This window comes from Condylostylus longicornis, unplaced genomic scaffold, assembly GCF_029603195.1.
Source record: "Condylostylus longicornis isolate FDR11 unplaced genomic scaffold, ASM2960319v2 ptg000137l, whole genome shotgun sequence".
Classification (NCBI taxonomy): Eukaryota; Metazoa; Arthropoda; class Insecta; order Diptera; family Dolichopodidae; genus Condylostylus; species Condylostylus longicornis.
The window spans coordinates 885,468-907,694 of NW_026578105.1; the positions used below are offsets into that span (position 1 = coordinate 885,468).

Consider the following 22,227-nt stretch of genomic DNA (forward strand, 5'->3'; position numbering starts at 1 on the left):
CATAGGAACAAAAATCCGTTCCACTATATCCGTGGCTTTGTTTTTCCCAGTAAAAGGAATGGAAGCATCATAAATAAGGTTGAAACATTCATATTGTATCAGAAGTTGAAAAATTTCTAAATTTTCTCATAGAATTTAGTGCTCATTTTAGACTTCAAAGTTAACAATTATTGTTAATTCAATTACTTAAAATTATCAAATTAATTCAATAAAAAATGAAATTTAATAATGAAACTTACCTCCAGATTCGGATCGATCAATAAAATTAACACATATAGTGCATGAGTATAAAAAATAAATAATATTTTTCTGTGACATTTTGAAAAACACTTCCCGCTATTCTACCTTTTTTTACAATTGCATTAAATTATTTCTCTCAATCACTTTCTCTCCTTTTCTTTTTGTACGTTTCTCATATAATTTGACTTCCTTGAGTGAAGTGTTACCGTAGTAATATAATTTAAATTTTGTTTTTATTTCACCATTTTGTTATTTTGCTATTTTCTATTAACATTTTTTATTTTCTATTATTTAGAATTTTTTATTTTTTAATAAAATTTTATTAAATTTTTATTTTTATCATAATGTTTCTTCTTCTAATTTTCAATAAGAAGGAAAAATTTTTTTTTTATCTAATATATTCTTTAATTTTAACACGTATTCATATGACTTTTATAATTTACATTTTTATATTAAACAAATTTCCTAAATTATTCTAATTTTATTTTTCATTTTTTTTTTTTGTCTTTAAAGGTAAGTAGATAGATGCATGTATTTCAATTTTTCCACTAAAAAATTTTGTACATTTATAATGTAATGTTTTTTTCTTATCTTTTTTTTTATTTTGATGATTTTGATGTTTTTTTTTCAGTATTTTATTTTTCTGTTCTTTATAGCCCAATTGTGAGATGTTATTTATGATCTAAATTCGAATATAAAACTTAAAACGTGAAAATATTTAATAAAATGTGAAATTGTATTATACGGTATAAAGCTACTTTTATTATTTTTATGGTATATGTACTTATAATTGTATGTTTTCAATAAGGGTTGCCATCTATTGATAATAGTAAGAATTAAGGAGATAAAATAAAATTAAAGTAATATTTATGATAATTTTTTGATTGATTGGAATTCATTGTATAAATTAATAACCATGTTTTTTAAGGCAATCGTACTCATCTCTCTGTCAAGTCAACAACAAGTAACTAGTGTTATACAACGAATTATTTGTCATTTTTTCAGTTAATAAAAGATCTTTCTAATTTGTATGAATATTTTAAAATATTTCATAATAATTTAATAATAATATTTATGTTTTCTGAAAAAGAATTGTGATTAAATTAAAATTTATAAATAATTTTTTTAATTTAAATTCAATGAATACTTAGTATAACAATTTTAATGAAAATAAGGTGAAAATTGTATAAATTCCGAAATGGCTACAATCAAAATTTGTAACTGAAAATTAATCGTATTATTTTTCCTAAAATTTGTTCTACAAACTTCCCGATATATATATATATTTAAGATGAAAATATTTTCAGAATGAAGAGTTAAAGCTACACCACATGCGTAATCAGCAACATTTAATAGAATTGCACTCGCTACCGAAACTATTCCAGCGAGTTCTCTTCAGCTCATTAAGTGTTCTAGTGTAGAAGTTTGTTCAGTTGGTATATACGTAAGCTAGGCCCATCCACCGAAATTTTAATTCAGTTTATCATGTCAAAAATATATATATATATCCGTAGCACTTTTCTTGTAATTTCTATAAAGATAAAGATGTTTTCAGGATGCAAACTATGATAAAAACCATTTATGTTGCCATCAAAAACCTTCTAAACGAGCGTTTTCCTGTACGTCGCTAGGTTATCTGTGAGCACATTTATTAGAAGTTAAAAAATTTTGACGGTAAAAAAAGAAAAACAACATCAACAAGATTGAGGTGAAAGGATTCGGTTATTAACAACAATATTCTTTTATAGGCGTATGAAGCTAATCAAAAGAAATGGTAATCTTTTTGTAACATGTACACGCATTAGGAACTTATAAACTTTAAGAAAAATATAACAAATTTGTCTCTTTTTGCAAAAATTCTGAATAAAGAAAAATGAAAACGAAAATGTCGAAAAAAGAACAAAATTATTTTTTTCTATTTTTCACCTTGAGTTATCGTTTTTATTTTGTCAAATTCTGAAATTGATGCCTAAATTTTCTTAAGAAAAAAAAAATGTATATCAAAAAGGCAACCAAAAATTTATAATTTTTGTTTCATTTATATTTGTTTTTTTTTTTTTTTTTTTTTATAAAAGAAATGTGCTTCTTTTATTCTGTAGGCAACCGTCCTTTTGTTTTTTTTTTTTTTAATACGAGCAGTGAACGTGAAAGGATTTTCTTACTAGAGTTGATATATTATGAATTCTTCACGAACTTCGTAGACTTTATGTTTTTTTTTCGTTTTTGTTAATTTTGTTTCTTTTCTGTTATATTATATATAACAGTGCTTGTATGTATGTACATATGCTATCGAAAATTAAAGTTGGTGCGGAAAATTTTGAAAAGAATTTTTCAGATTCTTCTCAAATATTTTGTTTTGTTACATGCGAGCATACCCTAACGGCTGATTGTGCCTTTACAAGAACAAAAAAAAAATAATAATAATAAACCCAAAAGAAGAAAAATAATAAAAACAAAACGAAAATAAATGAGAATTTTTGTGATATTTTGCTTCTTTTTTTTTTTTGTTATACTTTTTGTTACATTTTTATCGTTGTCTCTTACTGTTGCTAATTATATTTACGCATTCATGTGACATATATTTGTATCTTGTGTATATATTGAGTTTATACGTGCTTCACATTTAATTTGTAATGTAAATTTCAAACAAATACGTATATATATATATATATATATATATGTATACTTGTGCTACTATACATATTTTATATTTTTTACTATATTTTAGTTTAAAATCCACAAAATTTCATATACGTATACGTATACAGTTATATAGTAAATGTATATTTGAAAATGAAAGAAAAGAGAAATTATAATATTATAACAGTGATACTTATTATGACGAGAACAAGGATCGTTATATTTGAAAGAAATGGGGAAATAAAAGTGGTAAAAAACAAAAACCTAAAATTTTCAAAAAAAAAAAAATAAGAAAATAAAATAAAAAATAAATTAACTTAAAGCAAAAGAAAATGTTGAAGGTCTTTTAAAAAACTTATTTTGAAATCTTGATATACAAAAGTTCTAAGTTCATTTGACACTAAGTAAAATCGGAAACTCAGTGTTATTCTGCTACTGTAGTTACTGTATTCAGTCTATCACATAATTATATTGTATTATACAATTACGAGTGTATAAATTTAATACTTCAATATGATGGCAATATTAACCGAGCGCTCAATGCCTTGCCTAGAGTACCTTCCTGAGACTCACATTTTTCATGAACCTCCAAAGGTGTCCCTTCTCTTATGAATCAACGCTCAAGACTAATTGAGAAGGTACATCGGAATTATCTTTCCCTTCCCCAAAGAACCTGCAAAATCCTCAGTCTCTAATCCCTTAACCCTTGTTTTGGATGTGACGTATCGGAACTTGTTTTAGGTGCGGTTCTGCAACAATATAGTGGAAATATCTGGTAACCTCTTTAATTTTTCTCTAAAAAACTATGCGAAATATTCTGGCTGTTTATACAGTTATTTAACAGATTTTTCACTAAATCGATTTTCCTTACGAATTTACGTTTTTCACGGAGCATAAACCCTTGATTCATAGTCTAATTTCCAAAATTTAATACGACGAAGCAGTGAATCTTGTTTAAATCTTAGATAAAATTCTTAAAATAATCTTAAATTCGAATTAATAATGCAATGAATAAGAAATAGATAAAACTAAGTTAAAATATTTTTAGAGATTACAACTCTTAACTCCTTAAATGCCGTAAAGTAAGAAACAACAAAAAACTAAAAGTGTAAGGAAGAACAAGAAAACAAAATTTAATTATTTAACACAAGAAAATGATAAAAAAAAAGAGAAAAGATAAGAAAAAATAACAGATAAAATTTAGTTGAAGAAACAAAAGCTTTAGAATATCAAGGATATTTCTCTTTCTCCCCTGTATTTTTTTGCTTTCAAATTTTTTAACATCCAAATTGTAAAAATATCATTGTCAAATGGAAATTTTTTGTGACGGTGATAGTGACGATAGCACGCTCCTGGTAATGATACCTATATTATGGTGGTATGTGATGCGATAAGGTAAAATAGAATGCAATATTATTTTGTTTTTGTTGGTGTTTTTTTTTGTTTTTTAATATTTTATTTTTCTGTTTGTTTTGCTGTTTTAGAGATCTGTAAAATTAAGATTCGTTGTAATTTGTGAGCTCATCTTTTGTCGTTTTCGTTCATTATTTGTTTTGATTATTACTTTTTTTTTTAATGTATATTTTTGCTGTTGTTTTTTTTTTTTTGTGTTTGGCACTTTATTTTTTTACAGTTAGTTGTGTTTTCTTTTGTTATCCTTGATATTTTTATGGTTTTATGAACGTTTATTTTTTTTTTTTTTGGATTCTTCTTTCTTATGGTTTAGTTTCTTGTTCTTTGTTTTTCTTTTTATTCTTTTTTACTCATTCATGAATGGGGTATGTTTATTGTATATCTTATGTTTTCGGCACATCACAATCTTTTATATTTCTATATTTTCTTGTTTAATATTTTCTAGTGCTTGTTTTCCCTTATTTGTTGTTATTGTTTTTTTTTGTATATTTTGCTCCTTTTAGTACATATTATTATTTATATTTTTATATATAATATACATAAACATAATGAATATGTAGTGACAATAATGGAATATATTTGTGTATATTATATATGTATATATAAACATAATAAAATTTTTGGAAAAGAAAAAAGGGAAAAATAAAAAAACAGTTTGGAAAATGTGTTATTTTTTTTTTTTATGTAACTTGTATAAAATAACAATGAACTAGAAAATCAACCAGGGGCGTTACTTAACTGACACACTACTCTGCTAACTGAATGATATTTTTTTTTTCAAAAAGTTTTATCATTTAAAATAAAAAAAGGATGTACCTTAAAAAAGATTTAATTTTTGGTTAAACAATTTTTAAATTGAAAGATTTATTTATAGTAATATTGTGTAATGATTTTGCTTATAAGGCATGCATTGAGAAATAAATAAAGGCTGTAAGCCTGATATAAATGCTGGCAAATATAGATAATAAAATTTTGTGTCAGACAGATTTTTTTTAATTTTATAAATGTGGGGGTTCAAATGGATATTATAGATGAAGGGACTTGTTTTTTTAAATTATTAAATTCCAGTTAGATGAAAGTTTACACTGTTGAACTAAAGCAATTCAACATTAAAAGATAATTAGAATACAATTTACAATATTTTAATACTCGTCTTATATCCTACATTTTACTTTAAATTTACGAAATACATAGTAATATTCACAATAATAATTATTATAATAATTTGCATTCTACATAGTATATAAAAATTGGAGAACCTTTAATATTGAAACACTAAGTTTGACAAAAATAAATACTAACAGTTAATCTGTTTCAATTCTAATTTGCTCTTTGAATAATTTATTTAATATTGCAATTTCAATTGTCTCTTATACATATTTCGCTCATTTACAATGAAGAGAGTCACCATAATATTATTTAAATTTATGTTATTTAGTAAAACATTTTCGAAAGCTTGAAACAAAACGTGTTTGCATATTATGCAGAGTGTGAAGTAAAACAAGCAACTCTTATCGTATGACAAAATAAGACAAAAATATTTCGGAAGAATGTGCGAGTACAAACTCATTTGGAACCTGTAGTGTAATGCTTTTACTGTAAAAAAAAAAAATGCTCAATTTTTACTGTAAACTCAATTTTGAGTTGAGGGCTTTTATTTTTACTGTTATATTTTTTAATGTATATATATATACAAAATTATTGCACTAGGTTATAATTTCTTTTTATATTATTTTTACAATAATGGCATAACACATAAAAATATTTATGTTTCTGCAATTGTCATATCATATATATATATATATATATATATATATATATATTAAAAATTCTATAACATATTTACAGTTCTACATTCTTGTTATATTGTAAGAGAAGAAGGGGTGAGGGACGATGAATGTGGGTGTAATATAAATATTTTTAAGTTTATGATTTTTAAGGAAAAAAAAAATAACAATAAAAAAAATATAAAATTATATAATAATAATTTGTAATGTGCAATATTAATGATAAATTGTAGATGTCGCTCTAATTCTTTAATTCATATTTTTTTTTTGTTAAATATACTTATAAGTATATATTAATGTGTTTGTATATATTGCTTTTTTCATATTGTTTATATTACTGCATAAAAAATTTTTTTTCCTTTTCTTTGAACATTATTATTGTTATAATAATGATTGTTATGTTATACATAGTATATATAACAAATTATTGTTATTATTATATAAAAATAAAGCAATTGTTAATGCTAGTAATGCCACTTATGTTGTTATTTATTATTTTGAAAAAAATTCTTGAAATGAAGTTTTTATTGTTTTTTTTTTTTTACTTGTTCATATAATAAAATATAGGAATAAGAAAATTATATACATACATATAGTCGATTTAAGAAGAGATACTTAAAAATAATGAAATGAGAATTTTGTGGTTCTTCAGTGTTTTTTATTTGTTAGTTATATACGAGTATATCATAATCTATATATATAGAGAATTAAATTGTTATAATTTTAAAAATTTAATTTTCAAAAAACAAAAAGGATGAATGGCATTTGAATAGATATTATTCTTGTATATATATTTGTATAACAAAATTTATTGTTTTAATATTCCAACATTAAAATAATAATAAATATTATTTTTAAAAGAATTTCAATTAAATTCTCTCTGTCTCCTCTCCCAAATATTGTATAAATGTTATATTGCTCTATATTTTTATTATTATTATTTTCATTTTGTTAATGACGTTTGTGATGTGTTTATTTATAATAGACTTAAGTGGAAATACATACATATACATACATATAATATTTTTTTAAAAGTATGTATATAGTTATGCAAATCTCTGTATTTAGGTAAAGTATTTTTACTGTAAATATTTATGTATAGGTATTAAAGAATTTTTGATGTTCTAAATACCTGATAATGATTTCTTTTGTTTTTTGATTTTTGAAATGAAATTTTATTTTATAATAATAACAATTAAAATAGAATGTTATTTATATGTTCTCTATTTCATTGTACAATTATAATAATATTATGTCAGTTGATTATATGTCAAATATGTATGTATATTTATTTGTTATATACAGGACTGTACATACTCGTATATGCATATACAGGAGTAAGATCATATACAAAGTAAAATGTATATGAAACGAATTGTGTATATTTGAATTTAATGTTAAAAAATATTATTAAAGAATTTTGTGATAGTGTTATGACGGTAAACATATGATATTGATATAGTGATAATGATATCATATAGTGATATGATAGTATTATAATATTAATAGCAAAAGTGTATGCTAAAGAATTCATAGAATTGTGTGTTAAATAAAACAAGCAAAAAACAGAACAGAAATAAAGTACTTAAACTATATTATATAAGAAGAAAATAAGGAAATATGAAAATAGTTTCCTTCTCTGTTTCAGAAGAGTTTATACAATATAGGCATATTTAGTTTTAGGCAATTTCCATACATACATGTGTGTACTCATAAAATATGTAATGTGAAATGGGATTTTTTTGATTCTTTGTTTTTCTATTTATTTATTTATTTTTGTTTTCACTAAAAAATATATACAAAAGTTTGTTTTGCTATTTTTATTATTATCATTTTGTTGTTTTTGTGCCATTTCCTTTTTCTTATATGTTTGAAATCCCTCTGTTTATTATTACTTGTGAGAAGAAGGAAAAAAAAAAAATTTTAGTATAATAATAAAAAACAGGAGAAAAAAAAAACGAATAAAGTAACAATTCGTTTTATTTTGTTTGTTTTTTTTTTTTCTTTCTGTTTTTTTTTTTCAATTTTCATTCACAATATTCTCCTATATTTTACAATAAATTTCAACTCACTTAATAATAAAATGTACACATATATATATACATATATAATATTTTCATTGTTGTTACTCTATTGAATATTTTGAAATAGAATTGCGCCTAAATATATGTATTTTTATTTTTTATATAAAATTTTAAAATAAAAATTTATAGCTATGTTATTACTATGATTTTATAATATTATTACTTTTGTGTACATACATATATACAAAACAATTTTGAACATATCCATAAATATTTTTATATGTACATACGTATATTTTTATATAATATATAAATAGCGGGTACATATACATATGATTTTGATATTCAATTGAAATTTTACTTTGGTAAATTGAGTTTTATGTGAATTTTTTTTTTAAAAGTGTATACCTTATATATTCGAATATTGTATAACATATCATATATACATGTACATAATATACATATTTATGGAATTGATTTAAAAAAAAAATACATTTTTTTCATATTTTTTGGGATTTTTTCTAATCGTTTCATATATTGTTAAAGGGACATACATATTTTGTTTTCATATAAATTTGTATGTATATTGTATTTTATATTATATAATAATAGAGACATCTATTGAGAAAATGATGATGTGTAAAATATTTATGATTTTAATAATATATTCTGGAAAAAAGGCAACAATATATTTGAAAAAAAAAAAAAAAATTAAAATATACAATAATAATAGAGTATAATTTATAAAATATTTATTGAAAAATTTTCAAAGAATATTATTTTCATATTTAGCCCTAGCTATAGCTATATATATGTAGATATATATTATTTTTTTTTCGGTTATTTACATTTAATATTTAATTCCATTAATCTATTTAATGTTTATATAATACAAATAATAATATAATAGATTATACAATTATACGGGAAATCTGTTTTGAAGCTGAATTAGTATTTTGTGCCTGGATGTTTTCAATAAATGTGAAATTTCATATAGAAAATATTATTTATTATTTAAATTTGTTATTAACAATAAATAATTATTCATGTATTTTTTGTTGTAATTTTTCGTTACACATGAATAATTGGAGATTGAAAAATGTAAATTAATTTATTGATTATAGCGAAAAAATGTGTGGGTTTAAGTGTGGGTATGAATTTTGTGTTGGTGTTTCTGTTTTTTTTTGAATAACACAAACAGCACGTAAATTTATTTAAAAATACTAAAGTTACTAATATTCATATTACATAAGAATTGTTATATAATACTATTTTTTTTATCCTACTTCGGTCATGAAGAGCATAAGGCTGGTACATGATTATTGTAAATAACCACGAACCAGTTTCTGACATCATTGAGTTTACTAGGTAGGTGACGAACCTACTAGGGTAGGTTAAGACCATAATACTATGGTCTTATATAATTTACTATTATTCAAATATTTCATATAGAATAAAATATTTTATTTGAATATTTTAAATTTTAATTATTTTTTTCGAAAATAATCGAAATAGCTTTTATTTTTTCAAGTACCAAAAGAATAAAAATGTAATGATTTAATTATGACAATAATTTTCACAAAATTTTCAATTCCAATGAAAAATTATCAATTGAAAAGCAATGCAACAAAAGAAAAAAAAAGATTTCATTAGAAAATTATTCAGTATAATTGAAACATGTATAATTATAGTAAAATACCTATTTCGTATTTAATAATACAAACAATATTGAGAATAAATTATTTTCAATTTAAAATTGAAAATTAACTAGAATAAAGTATAAAAATAAAGTAAGAAAAATAAAGTCAATTTATTTTAAAAAAAATCACTGAATACATTAAAAACTTTATTGTGTTTACAATTTAATTTCATAGAAATTTTATAAAAATTAAAATTTTTAAGAAATATCAGGGTGACTGGTTGAAATATGGCTTCAATATTCAATAATAAAATTTAATTCAATAAAATAAAGGAAAACAAAAAAAAAAAAAAATGGTTGATTACATATATCTATAGAACAGCTTTTTTTGTTTATAAAATCATTCACAAAATACAAATAAATTAGTGAAAAGGCTCAGTATATGGAATAAATTGAATTGAAGCCTATATAGAATTGGCAAATACACAATTTCATATGGTATTTAAAAACTAATATTTAATTTATGGAAATTTTTTTTTTTGTGTGTTTTTATTCTTTTTCTTTACGGTAGACAATAATTTCTAAATCGAGCATAAATTTAGTTTTTATCGCTCCCAGATTTCAAACGAAAATTTCTAAATTTTTCCTCATATAAGCTTTTTCCTTTTTTCACAAAAAATTTTTTTTTTATCCGGTTGAATTAGCACGCATATTTTCTTGTAACTTTTTTTGTTTTTGTTTTATTATTAGATTTTCCGGATAATATTTTTCATATATCTTCTGTTTTTCGTTTTCTTTTCATGTTCTTTTCTTGTTCTTGTTTCACGTTATTAAAATGATCCTTGAATAAATTAGGTTGATTATTTTTTTTTGGGTATGGTTTATGTCCTATAATAATAATATATAATACCATTTTACATACATTTTTCTTAATATATATTTAACATGCTATATAACATATATTATATAAAATATATGTATAAATTATAGTATATAAGATGTTCCGTTCTGCGGTTGACCATTTGACCTTGAATAATGTGAAAGAATTATTGAAAAATTATAAATAACACTATATATTATATGGAAATTGGCTATAATGTGTAAATAAAATCAATTATAAGGTGATTAATTAAGTGAATTTTTCTATATGATTATAAAAATTTTGTTAGTTTTCAAAATATTCTTTGCGTATTTCAAATATTAAAAATAGAAAGTTAAAATGTGTTGCCGATAAATGTGAAAGTCACTGAGTCAATAAAGCTTAGATTTTATATTGTGTACTCTATGGTACATAAATGATTCAGAAAAAATTAAATAGAGTTCTAAACTTAATAAAGAGTTATTGAGCATAAGGTGTACGAAATATCTTAAAAAAAATTTTTATAGAACATTTATTAAGAGGCTATGTAGTGCTTCTTTTGCGAACATTATAACAGAGGTTCTTGGTATAATAATATATAGAAACATGTTTTGTATCCGCTTCAGCATTTAATTTTTTACTTTAAATTTTTTTTTGAATTATATAGATTCTATTTGAGTATAGTTGAAAATGTTAATTAAATTAAATTAAGATTAATTTCAGCACACTTTTTGAATTAATTTTATTAAAATTGCAATTAATTTTAATTTAATTTTTCTATTAATCTTCTACTTTATAAACCTTTTTCATTTTAATAATTTAAAAATATTGAAATTTTTGAATAATGAAATTAATTTTCATATTATATACATAAAATCACTCTATAGTTATGTTGCTAACAATTTAGTATCCAAATTTTGCAATTGTAAATTACAACGATTTTCTATATGTAAAATAAATAATAGATTCCTTCCAAAAAAACCAAAAAAATTTTAACAAAATGAAAGATTAAAACTCTATTTAATCTTTTTAATCTTTTTAAGAAAATTTAAGAAAATGAAAGAAGACAAATTAATTAGTTTGAATTAATTCGCTTAATTACCTGAAGTGGTACCCGAACGTTTTTTGAACAAAATAAAAATTGCCAAATTCTCATAAAAGTAGTTTTTGGTTAATAATCATTTAAAAATAAAAGATTTTAAGGATTAGATAAGTGATGAACCTTAAACTGTAGAATTTAAATATAAAATAAATTTATTGCATACTTTTAGGGAACGTTAAAATTTTTTTAGTATAGTCGATTTTGAAAAATTGAAATTATACACATAGCAGTATTATATATTTTAAGTATAAATTACTTAAAATATATAAAGTATATTGTATATATATATATATATGTATTTATATACGTATATTGTTAATTTACTTGAATTTCAATTCCAAAAAATAAATTTAAAAAATTTCCTTAAATTTTAGAAATAAAATAATTTTTGTATGAAATTTTCAGCAACTTTATATTAATTTCGGTATACAATTTAAATGTATTTAGAAAAAAATTTTATACAGGACACCTTAAGATTATAGAATTAACAAAAAAAAAGCAAGAAAAGAAAAACAACAATAATAATAATAAAACATAATAAGAAAAATTTAAAGCAAAGAAACAAAAAGAAAAGACAAAAATTGCGTAGGTGATTGTTGTTTTTGGGATAAATTAAGATGACTTTTCTTTTCAGTAACATATTTCTAGACACACATATGTATATACATACATAATATATTTTATACATAAAATTACTTCAAATAATAGGTAGGAGTTTATAACGAGTATATTACATAGAGAAGTCATATAGCTATACATAAATTTATATATTATATACATATAATAATAAAAAATAATAGCAAAATAAATAAGAATTTAATTTAAAATATTTTTAAAAACAAAATTAAAAAAATAATAATAAAAAAAGAAACAAATATTATTACAAATTTATAAAAGAAATGAGAATAATTTTTAATTAAACAATTTCAGAATGAAAAAAAAGTAAAAACAAAATAAAATAAAAAATATCCCTTTTAACAATATTACGTGTTACCGGCCGCTATAAACAAATACTGAATCTGAACGTTAAAATTATTAAAGAATGCAAAAAAAATAAAGGATGAACAAAAGACAAAATTCACTTCTATTATCTTTATGTTTGCATGTAAACAATAATAGTATAAATAAGAATAAAAAAATTATGTCCCATTTTAATTGTGTAGCATCTAAGATTTCTAAATTATGAGCTACTTTTCTTAAAATTTAAATGATAAAAAATTTACAAGAATTTTAAAGCTGCTATATAGAAAGCAAAATTGAATAAATTATTTTTAAAATATAACCAGGAATTCAAAAGCATATTTCCTTCATTTCACTTTATATTATGGGTAAGCTATTTTTCAATATTTAAAAAACAAAGAAAAAAAACAAGAAAAAGGATAATTTATTCAAATTGAAAATTTCCTTATCTTGTTTCGATTTTTTGTTACTGTTATCATTTTTTATATATTGTTATTATTATTCAAAAATTTTATTAAAGAAAAATAAGAAAAAAAAAAAATTATAATTAATTTATTATTTAAATTTATAATTTTAATATTTAAAAAAAAATATTATAAAAATTTATTGAATAGAAAAGAAAAAAACATTTCTGAATTTAGCTAGTAATTAAAAATCATTTGGCTAGTAATTGAATGAAAAAAATATTGCCTACATTTAGGAGCACTGTTTATTTACTTGTATTCTTATTATTTTATTTATGTATTTTGAAGAGCAATACCCACTAATATAGTGCAAATAATTAATATTGTAATCTTATTAAAAGATCCTTAACCTTTTGACTTGTTATTGCCAATTTAGAAAAAAATTTTCACAAAAATTCTTTAATAATTTTATGATAAATTGCTCACGTAAAAAAAAATTTTTAAATTTTTATGTTTTGTGAAAATTTGTTTTTTTTTTTGGGTTTTTTAAATTAATTTTGAATGATTAATTATTTATTTGGACATTATTTATATTTACTTTTATTATTTGGTTTTGCTTTTTATTGTATACAATGTTTTATTTTTGTTTTTGTATTTCTTTTTTTTTTTTTGATTTTGTCCAGGACAACTAGCTATTTTAGATTGTAGAGGTGTTTATAATATTATTTTGTTTGTTGAATGTTTATTTTGTTTTTTCTTATCTTATTATTTTTTTGATTAATTTTCGTATTATCTTTAAATTTTCAATTTTTATTCTATTATTTTAAATTAAAATTTAAATTCTTTATTTTTTCGTTTTTTTGTTTCTTTTTGTAATTTGTAAGAATTTTACGCTTTATTTTATTAACCAAATTTTGTTTTATTTTTTTTTTTGTGATACTGAAATTATTTATTCTGTTTTTTTTTTATTTTTCTTCGAAAATGCTACTGTAACTACGCCCGATTTTTCTTATTTTTCCTTCTTTTTTTTTTGTGTTTATTTATTCACTTTTTTTTTGTTCTTTTTTTTCGCTTCTTTTTATTATTATTTGAGTTTAATTTTCAAATAAAATTTTATTTATTAAATTTTTTCATATAAAAGAATATGATTTTCCCGAGGGTTCAACTTTTGAACAATTTCACCGACTAACGACAACTAGAACAACTCTGATAATAAATATAAGAATAACAAAATTTATATTTTTGTTTGTTTTTTTTTTTTTTTGTTTTGTATATTTCTTTTGTTTTTGAATATTCTTGAATATAAAATATTTCGTAGGGGGCGCAACAAAAATAATAATAACAAAATTAAAAATTTTCCCTTTTTGTAATAGAAAATTTACCATATTGTATGTATTGTATTTATATGTAGTAGAGAGAGAAAAAAAAGGAGAATTTCCCTTTGGAAATTTTCTTCCATTATATTACTCGTATATGATTTTTGAAATATATAGGTATATATGTTTGTTTTGCACATTATAATATCTATAAATACATGTGAATATACATGAATGTAGTGTATACAAGACGTATACATATAAATATAGTTATTTATTAAAAATAATAGGATATCTTTTATTATTCTATATAAATGCAAAGATTTATGATATAAAAATAACCATTCTTTCTTGAATGTATAATGTATGTATATAAGAGAGAGAAGTCATGTGCCATGTGCACTAGAGAATACAAAAAATATAATAATACACCTTAATGTTCAAAACAATAACAAAATAAACAAACAAAAATAAAAAAAAAAAAATAAATAAATATAAAAATAATTGAGTGTAGAAAGCCGCCTAATAATATGCTATATAGTAAATATATTGCTAGTGAATTCATTTTAATATACAAATGCATATAGGTATATACATATAAGTGTCATTATATTTTATTGTAGGCACAAACATTACACGTACACACGCATAGTTATTATAGGACAATATATATTAGTGTGTATAGACTCTTTGAACTCTTTATATATATGTTAAAATAAACTTGATAGTAATAAAACCAAATTAACTTTGTTTTTGATTTTTATTTTATTTTTGTTCTTTTGATTTTTTCACAGGAAATCTGAGGTGGAAAACAAAAAATTTATTCTATTTGTCATTTTGTTTTATGTATTTTTTTTTATTTTTTTATGAGTTTTTATTTTTTTGTGTGGAAAAGGAATATTACAAATTAAGAGAATAGAACAGAAATTGAAAAATTGAGTTAAATTAAAATACTGGCATATAACAATTTGTAAATTGTGTGTATATAGAAAGTGTTGTATGAAATTCACTTCGAAATAATGTTTTTTTTTTTTGTAAGAAATATGCACCTTTTTTTATATTGTAGTTAGTAATTACTAAAGTACAATTCATTATTTAACGCAAATATATGAGATAGTCTTTATGGCTGTTTCATAAAGATAGTTGATATAGAAATGAATTAAAAGAAAATTTCCAATTAAAATGGTAGCCTAATATGCTTTATAAAGTGAAAAAATTAATAAATCCATTTAAATTACTTTTTAATTTTTATTCATAAGAAATCATGGTGGGTTTTTTGTGAATTAAAATTTGACAATTATTTTAATAATTAATTGAAATAATTAATTGAAATAATTAATTGAAATAATTAATTGAAATAATTGCTTGGGTCTATTTATTTGCAGCAACAGGTTGAATGTAATTTGGACAAAAAAATGAATCAGAATTGTTAAAAAAATAATTTTTAATCTATTATCTATGAATATTGTATGGTAAGGTGACGAACGGTTGTTTGAAGTTTTTTCTCTATATATTTTGATAGAGAATAGAAGAAGAGATAAAAACTTTTACATCTCTGCCATATTGAGATGGGCTTAACCAGTTTGACAAGTATATTGTGATTTATATTTGCATATTTTCAGGCACAATCACATTGTAATGTCTGTATATTTTGTTAACTTTTTTAAATATTTTTTTTCAAGTATTCAATAATAAAAATAATTAATCAAATTACATATTTTATCTATACTGGCGTATTAATTTTTACAAATTAGTTTTCTTTGGCAACAAGTATAATAATACCATTATAATTTTAACATTAAGTAATAATTGATATTATAAACTTAATAAATGAATTTAGAAGTCAATATATATAATTAGAGCTACTATGTAGAAACAACAACTCAATAAAGAATCTCAAAAAAAAAAAATTATAAAAAATATCAAACGAGATGAGATACCGACATACTGATAAATTTACTTTGTGTCTCTCTGTGACGCGTTGTTATTTTTCAATAGAGAATATCATTTTGCTACGCAGGATATTTTTTTATTTTCATATCATCATTTGTATATAACTTACTATATTGTAGATGTACATATGAACAAGAGTTTTTTTATTATATTTGTATATAAAAAAAATAGCAAAAAATAAAATGTATTTTATTGTTTTTGCTTCAAATAAAATTTTAATCGTGCCCCAATTGCCACCATATCTATTTTTGAAAAAGGGAAATTTAATTATGCGTTATATATTGACTAGATATTTCGTCTCCTGTTTTATACATATGTAAGATATATGTATGTCTGGATGTATACATGTGAGAATATTTTCTTTATTTCTCTTTTTTTGTTACCTTACCTTTATTTTACGTTTTTTACCGTTTTTATTATTTAAAGGTATTGGAGTTTTTCTCAAAGAATTATATTCTTAAATAGAGAGAGAAAGAGAAAAAAATCAATAATTAAGGAAATTTTCTTTGTATTATACTTTGAAATAGAGAAAATCAAATAGAGAGTAACTAAATAATGTATAGATAATTTTCATAAAAACAAAGTGAAATAAAATCTGAAAAGATTTTTTTAATAATGACTAAGTTCAGATTCAGAGTTCTAAAAATCGGTCCATAACCATAAATATGAATTCTTATAAATCGTATGTATATAGTTAGGTATGTATGTATATACATACACATGTATATTATATATTTGTGGTAAATAATATTAAATTTAAAAAATATTTGTTATCTTTCTTTAAGTCTTCATTATTAACAATTTCTAAATGTTTATCAGTTGCTATATTATTCATTTACTTATTTATTTAGTTTAGATAACAAATTGACAAAAAGCAGCTAGAAATAAAATCCCCTTGGCAATTCATTAATATTTTTTTTTAATAACAATGTTACCCTTTTAATTATTAATTCTGAGCAAATAATTGCAAACGCAAAGTTAATCCTAAAGTACATACATAATTAATAATACGAGTACATGTGTAATTTGAAAATAAGCAAAATTATAATTTTGTTAGCTATGCTTAATTTTTCTGTTATTAAAAATTTTATATTTTATTGTCTAAATTTCAAATTTATTTATTGAAAAATTTTATAAAAAATATTTGAATAATGAAATTGTGAGTTTAAAGATTTTTTAAAATTAAAAGTGGATTTGAAATGAAAGTGTGGTCTTAAATATTTCAAGCACTTGATTTTCTTAAAATAAATTAAATGTTTTAAAAAAATAAGTAGATAGATTATATTGTATGTAAATACATATGTAATTTTTGAAAAATTTTATAATTTTGTATGGCAAATAATTTTAGAAAATTTTCTCAATTTTTAAATGATAAAGGATATAATATAAAATAGTATAATATGTATGTATGTACATAATGCATGCTATTCATTCTGTTAACGATTTATAATTTTTGAATTTCTTAATAATTATACCTAAGATTTATTTTTATTTTATTTAAATTTTCATTTAAGAAGTAGCTATTAATATTTCTGTCATATAAACATAATATATATGTACATTCATACATAAAAAAATATTTCTCAATATTGAAAATTTCAATCAAATTTCAAATAAAATTCAAATAAACTTTCATTTAGAAAAAATGATTTTGGTGTAAAAAATTTTATCCTTTACAAAATATTACCATTTGCTTTTACATCGAATTTCGCTTGCATTGTAAGTTAAGAGATTTCTAACAAATTTTATATGATGGAATAAAGATGGTGGATTCTACATACATATACATATATGATGCGACGACCCACACCCTTACTATTTTAAACTCTTATATAAAGTAATCAAAATAAAAAGAAAAAATTGTTTCAGGATTTTGTGAGATTTAAGAAAATCAGGTAATTATTAATCAAATAATGAAACAATTATACAAAGCATATTTGTTTAAATCGATATGAGAACAATTTTATTTCATGAAGTGTCTCAATAAATATTGAAATAACTGGTTAACAGCACTTAAAAATTTTTACCTTATTTGAGAAAAAATTTGATTGAAACTAAAAGATTCCTATTACTGAATGTAACGTAAAATTTCCAATTCCAAAAGGTTTAATAAACTTTTTTGGACTGCGCCTAATTTTTGTTAAAACACTGATGAAATAAAAATATTTTTTCGCAAGTAGCACCAATGAATTCTTTATATTTCAAAAGCTGCAATCCTGAAATAAAATTTTGAATCAAAAATAAGTTCAGTATAAAGTAAAATACTTTTATTCAATATGTATTAATCAGATACTTAAATTTTTATTACAAAAATAATTCAAATTTCTAAAGAAAATCTAAAAAACAAAATTAAATTTCTATCAACTACATACATACATACAAATACTTGATCGATGTTTGACTAATATTTTTTTGATAATATTGGATTCATCGATCCAATATAGTTATGCCATTTTTGCAATTGATATAACTTTGAAGGCAGTAAAATTATATGAACCGCTATACGATATTATTTTACAATAACATCATAATCGAGCTCATAATATACAAATTTTCAATAGTAGGGTTTTAAAATATACATATCTTATGTACGTACATTTATAAGGAAAATTCTATGTCGCATACAATACAATATTCATACAACAAAAGTTGATTAAAATATCGTTGCCAATATACATATAATGGTACAAATTTCAAATGTGCTTTTTAGGTATATTTCTCCTCAATAATAAATATATATTCATATCCACAAACTGAACTGCGTTAGATAAAATAAACGTTTGTCTATGAAAAAGAAAATGAAAGAGCAGTTACCACATCATAAATTGAAGATTTTCTGTTGAGTCCACCCAACAAAACAATTACAACTAAAAAAAAAATGTTATAATATTAATGAAGAATACTTAATATCAGATACATTGAATATAATCCAAATTTTTATAGAAATTAATAATTTATCTTCATCTAATACTTAGTATTCTCTGTAATAACAAAATAATTATTTTAAATCCTTGAAAAATACAATTTTATAGCAATTGGGTGGAAATTTTTAATATTTATTAAAGGAATATTTACTTGATTACATAATAAGTATAAAATCCAATCCATATTCATTACTAATAATCAAAATTGAAATCGGAAAAAAGTAAAAATTTTTGATACTGTGATTCATTTAAAAAAAAAAATTTATTCAAAATAAATTTAAGCTTTGCCATTCTTAATACACATTTTAATTTTAATGCTGGTTTGTACTAGTTTAGCTTAGTTTCGACTTTTTTCTTGCTATTGCATCTTCTACAGCTCTTAGTTGTTTTAATAGTTCTTCTCTTCTAGTGATTTTTTTTGTAGAATTTGCCATTGAAGATGAATTCGAATTTGAATTATCACGGTCCATAGCAGCAGATAAACTTGATGCACCCAAATTTGAAGTTTTCTTTAATTCGATGGATATTGGTGAACGTTTTTTGGACATTTCACTTTTTTTTGTTAGTTTTTTCTCTGCCACAATTTTTTCCGAAACTCTACCTGAAGATTTTTTAATTGGGGTTTTTCCACGCGATGAGCTTGAAGAACTTGATGAATAAGAGGAATCACTTTCCGAACCACTTGAATCAGATGAACTTGATGATCGGCGGCGTTTTAAAGATGGGCTAGGTGTTCTTATTTTAGTTTTAATATGCCTTCCTGGAGATTTGTAAGAATTATGTTTACTACTATCATAACGTCGACGACGAGTATTAACAGATAATGATCTACTTGTATCAGAAGAAGAAGCAGATCTTGAGCTACTGGAACTAGAGTAGGACGAATTGCTGCTATAACTTCTTTCACGACGAAGTGATGATCTTTTATCTCTATCACGTCCACCAAGTGTCTTAGATCGCATCCATGGATCACTCCATTCATTTCCCCGTCCCGATGGTTCTATTCTTTCAACTATAACTTCTCTTGTTGGTCGTACACGCCGTTCATCTTTATACTGTGGCATTCTATGTTGTGGCAATTCTCTATATCTACTTGAACGGCCATATGAGTCTACTTCTTCAAAAGTATTTGCACCCGGTATACGTAAAGGAATTCTATGCGGTGGGCTGTAAACTCCTGCATCATATCCATATACAGCCGGGGATGTACGGGATGTGTAAAGCGAATTGGGTTCTGGGGAAGCTCTGTCCCTCATATAAAAATTTTCCTTTTCTAATTCATCCGATGATACAGTAAGATTCATTTTTTTATCTTCGAAATCCATGTACTGTTCTTTACGCTTGTCTGCCTTCCTCATCATTTCTTTTGCTGTACGTAGACCTCGTTCCCAAGCACTTTCAACTGCAGGTATATTTTCAATGCTTGGATTAGCTCCCGGGGGTGCTGATCCCATCATTCTATGTTCTGTATGAAGGTTACTAAAGTTTGGATGATGCATATGTGGCGGTCTGTGTAAAAGTGTTGATCGTTCTTGATACTCAATGTAAGGTGGATAGTTATTGGAGTGAACTGAGTTTGAAGCGATTGGAACTGGGCGTATCATATCAAACATTGTATAGTTACCTTTATCAGTTACACCTGGGTGTAAAAATCTACAACTCATACCCCAAGTACAAGCTCCCCTGGTGTAAAACCGACATACCGGTTTCGGTTCGCTTTCTTCTGGTCTTTTTTCGTCTTCATCGCTTACTTCACCTTCTTCTAATTCTTCACCATCCTCTTTTTCTTTCCGTAAGTTTATTTTGGCATTATTTTGATCAGTTTTGGCATCGACCTCATTATTATCTTTGCTAATTTCTTGACACTCACCCTCTTCAGCTTCAAAATCTAAAGCATCTTCGTCATGTTTCTTTGCCAAATCGTCAATATTTTCTGCAGTTTTGTTTTTCATCTTAAAATCATCAATTTTACATATATTCTCGCTTGATTCTAAACAAACTTCCGAATTCTTTATTACATTTTTCTTTGCATCCAACTTTTGTCTTAAATCAACCATATTCGTTTCTTTGCGATTAGATTCTTTACAGATTGTTTCCTTCTCTTTATTATATGCCTCTTGCTCTACAGAGCTATTATTAGAAATCTCGCAATTCTGTAAATTTATCTGAATAGGCATGTCAGATTCTTCCTTCTTATCATTTTCTGTTTCACTAACATTGCTTAATTCTTCATGGTTTATGTTAATCGACCCATCTTCTTTTTCTTCATAACTTTTTTCAAAATCACCGCATTCTTTCATTTCTGATTCAATTTCGCGTGATTCGTGACTTAAGTTACTGGAACATCGCGAATTATCGGGTGACGCCGAATACTCCCTTACACCAGAAACATCCCCATCCCCACTCAGTACATTTGAAGCAGCACTGTTAACGCTTTGAGAGCGCTGGTGATCAAATTTGGGTTCTTCATCCATTTGATCATCACCATTTTCACTTGATGATAAAGGTGTTGAAGAACGCGATCTTTGCGAATTGGAACGGGTATCGTCATGTTCTGTGTTTGGAGTAGAATTTGGTGAATTTTTCGCCGATTCTGATTGTTGTTTTGCATCATTATTTGAATCAAATACAAATCTATTTGGTGTTCCCGAAGAGTTCCGGTAATCTTCACAGTCATTTGATGAATCTGATGCAGAACCAGATATGCCAGGCGTCGATTCTTCCGATTCCATTATTTACGTAATAAAACCGAATATATAATTTTAAAACATACCCAGATAATTAATTTATGAAAATAATTACTTTTTGATGAAAGACTTTCCCCGAAAATTTTAATAGATATTTATATTTTCCGAATTATAAACAAGAAGTAAGTAAATGGCGAATGGCGAATGTCAGTAATTTGTTAAATGTCAACCCCATCGTCAGCGTTGAACGTCAAATTTGAATGTCAATGCCGACAATTA

At 23.1% G+C, this 22,227-nt stretch overlaps 2 protein-coding genes across 3 annotated transcripts in view; both read right to left on the reverse strand.

The window, feature by feature from the left end:
• The window catches only part of LOC129615585 (uncharacterized), a 47,240-nt gene extending 33,007 nt beyond the window's left edge, over positions 1–14,233 (reverse strand). The window contains exons 1-2 of one of the 2 annotated variants that reach the window (XM_055530850.1): positions 13,667–14,233; positions 240–922 (exon numbers count right to left, since the gene is read on the reverse strand). In XM_055530850.1, coding sequence (XP_055386825.1) covers positions 240–318 — 79 coding nt within the window. In that variant the 5' untranslated portion in view covers positions 319–922; positions 13,667–14,233. Of the gene's footprint in view, positions 1–239; positions 941–13,666 lie in introns of both variants that reach the window. The other variant, XM_055530851.1, reaches the window with a different exon arrangement.
• Positions 14,234–18,589: 4,356 nt separating this feature from the next.
• LOC129615546 (zinc finger CCCH domain-containing protein 18) lies at positions 18,590–22,153 on the reverse strand. The gene has a single exon (XM_055530785.1). The coding sequence runs from the start codon at positions 21,991–21,993 to the stop codon at positions 19,594–19,596; it is 2,400 nt and encodes a 799-aa protein (XP_055386760.1). The 5' UTR covers positions 21,994–22,153; the 3' UTR covers positions 18,590–19,593.
• Between the last annotated feature and the right edge of the window lie 74 nt (positions 22,154–22,227).

What these genes read in the sequence shown, in the direction of transcription:
- LOC129615546 (XM_055530785.1), bottom strand. Translation starts at nt 21,993, where the DNA reads ATGGAATCGGAAGAATCGACGCCTGGCATATCTGGTTCTGCATCAGAT.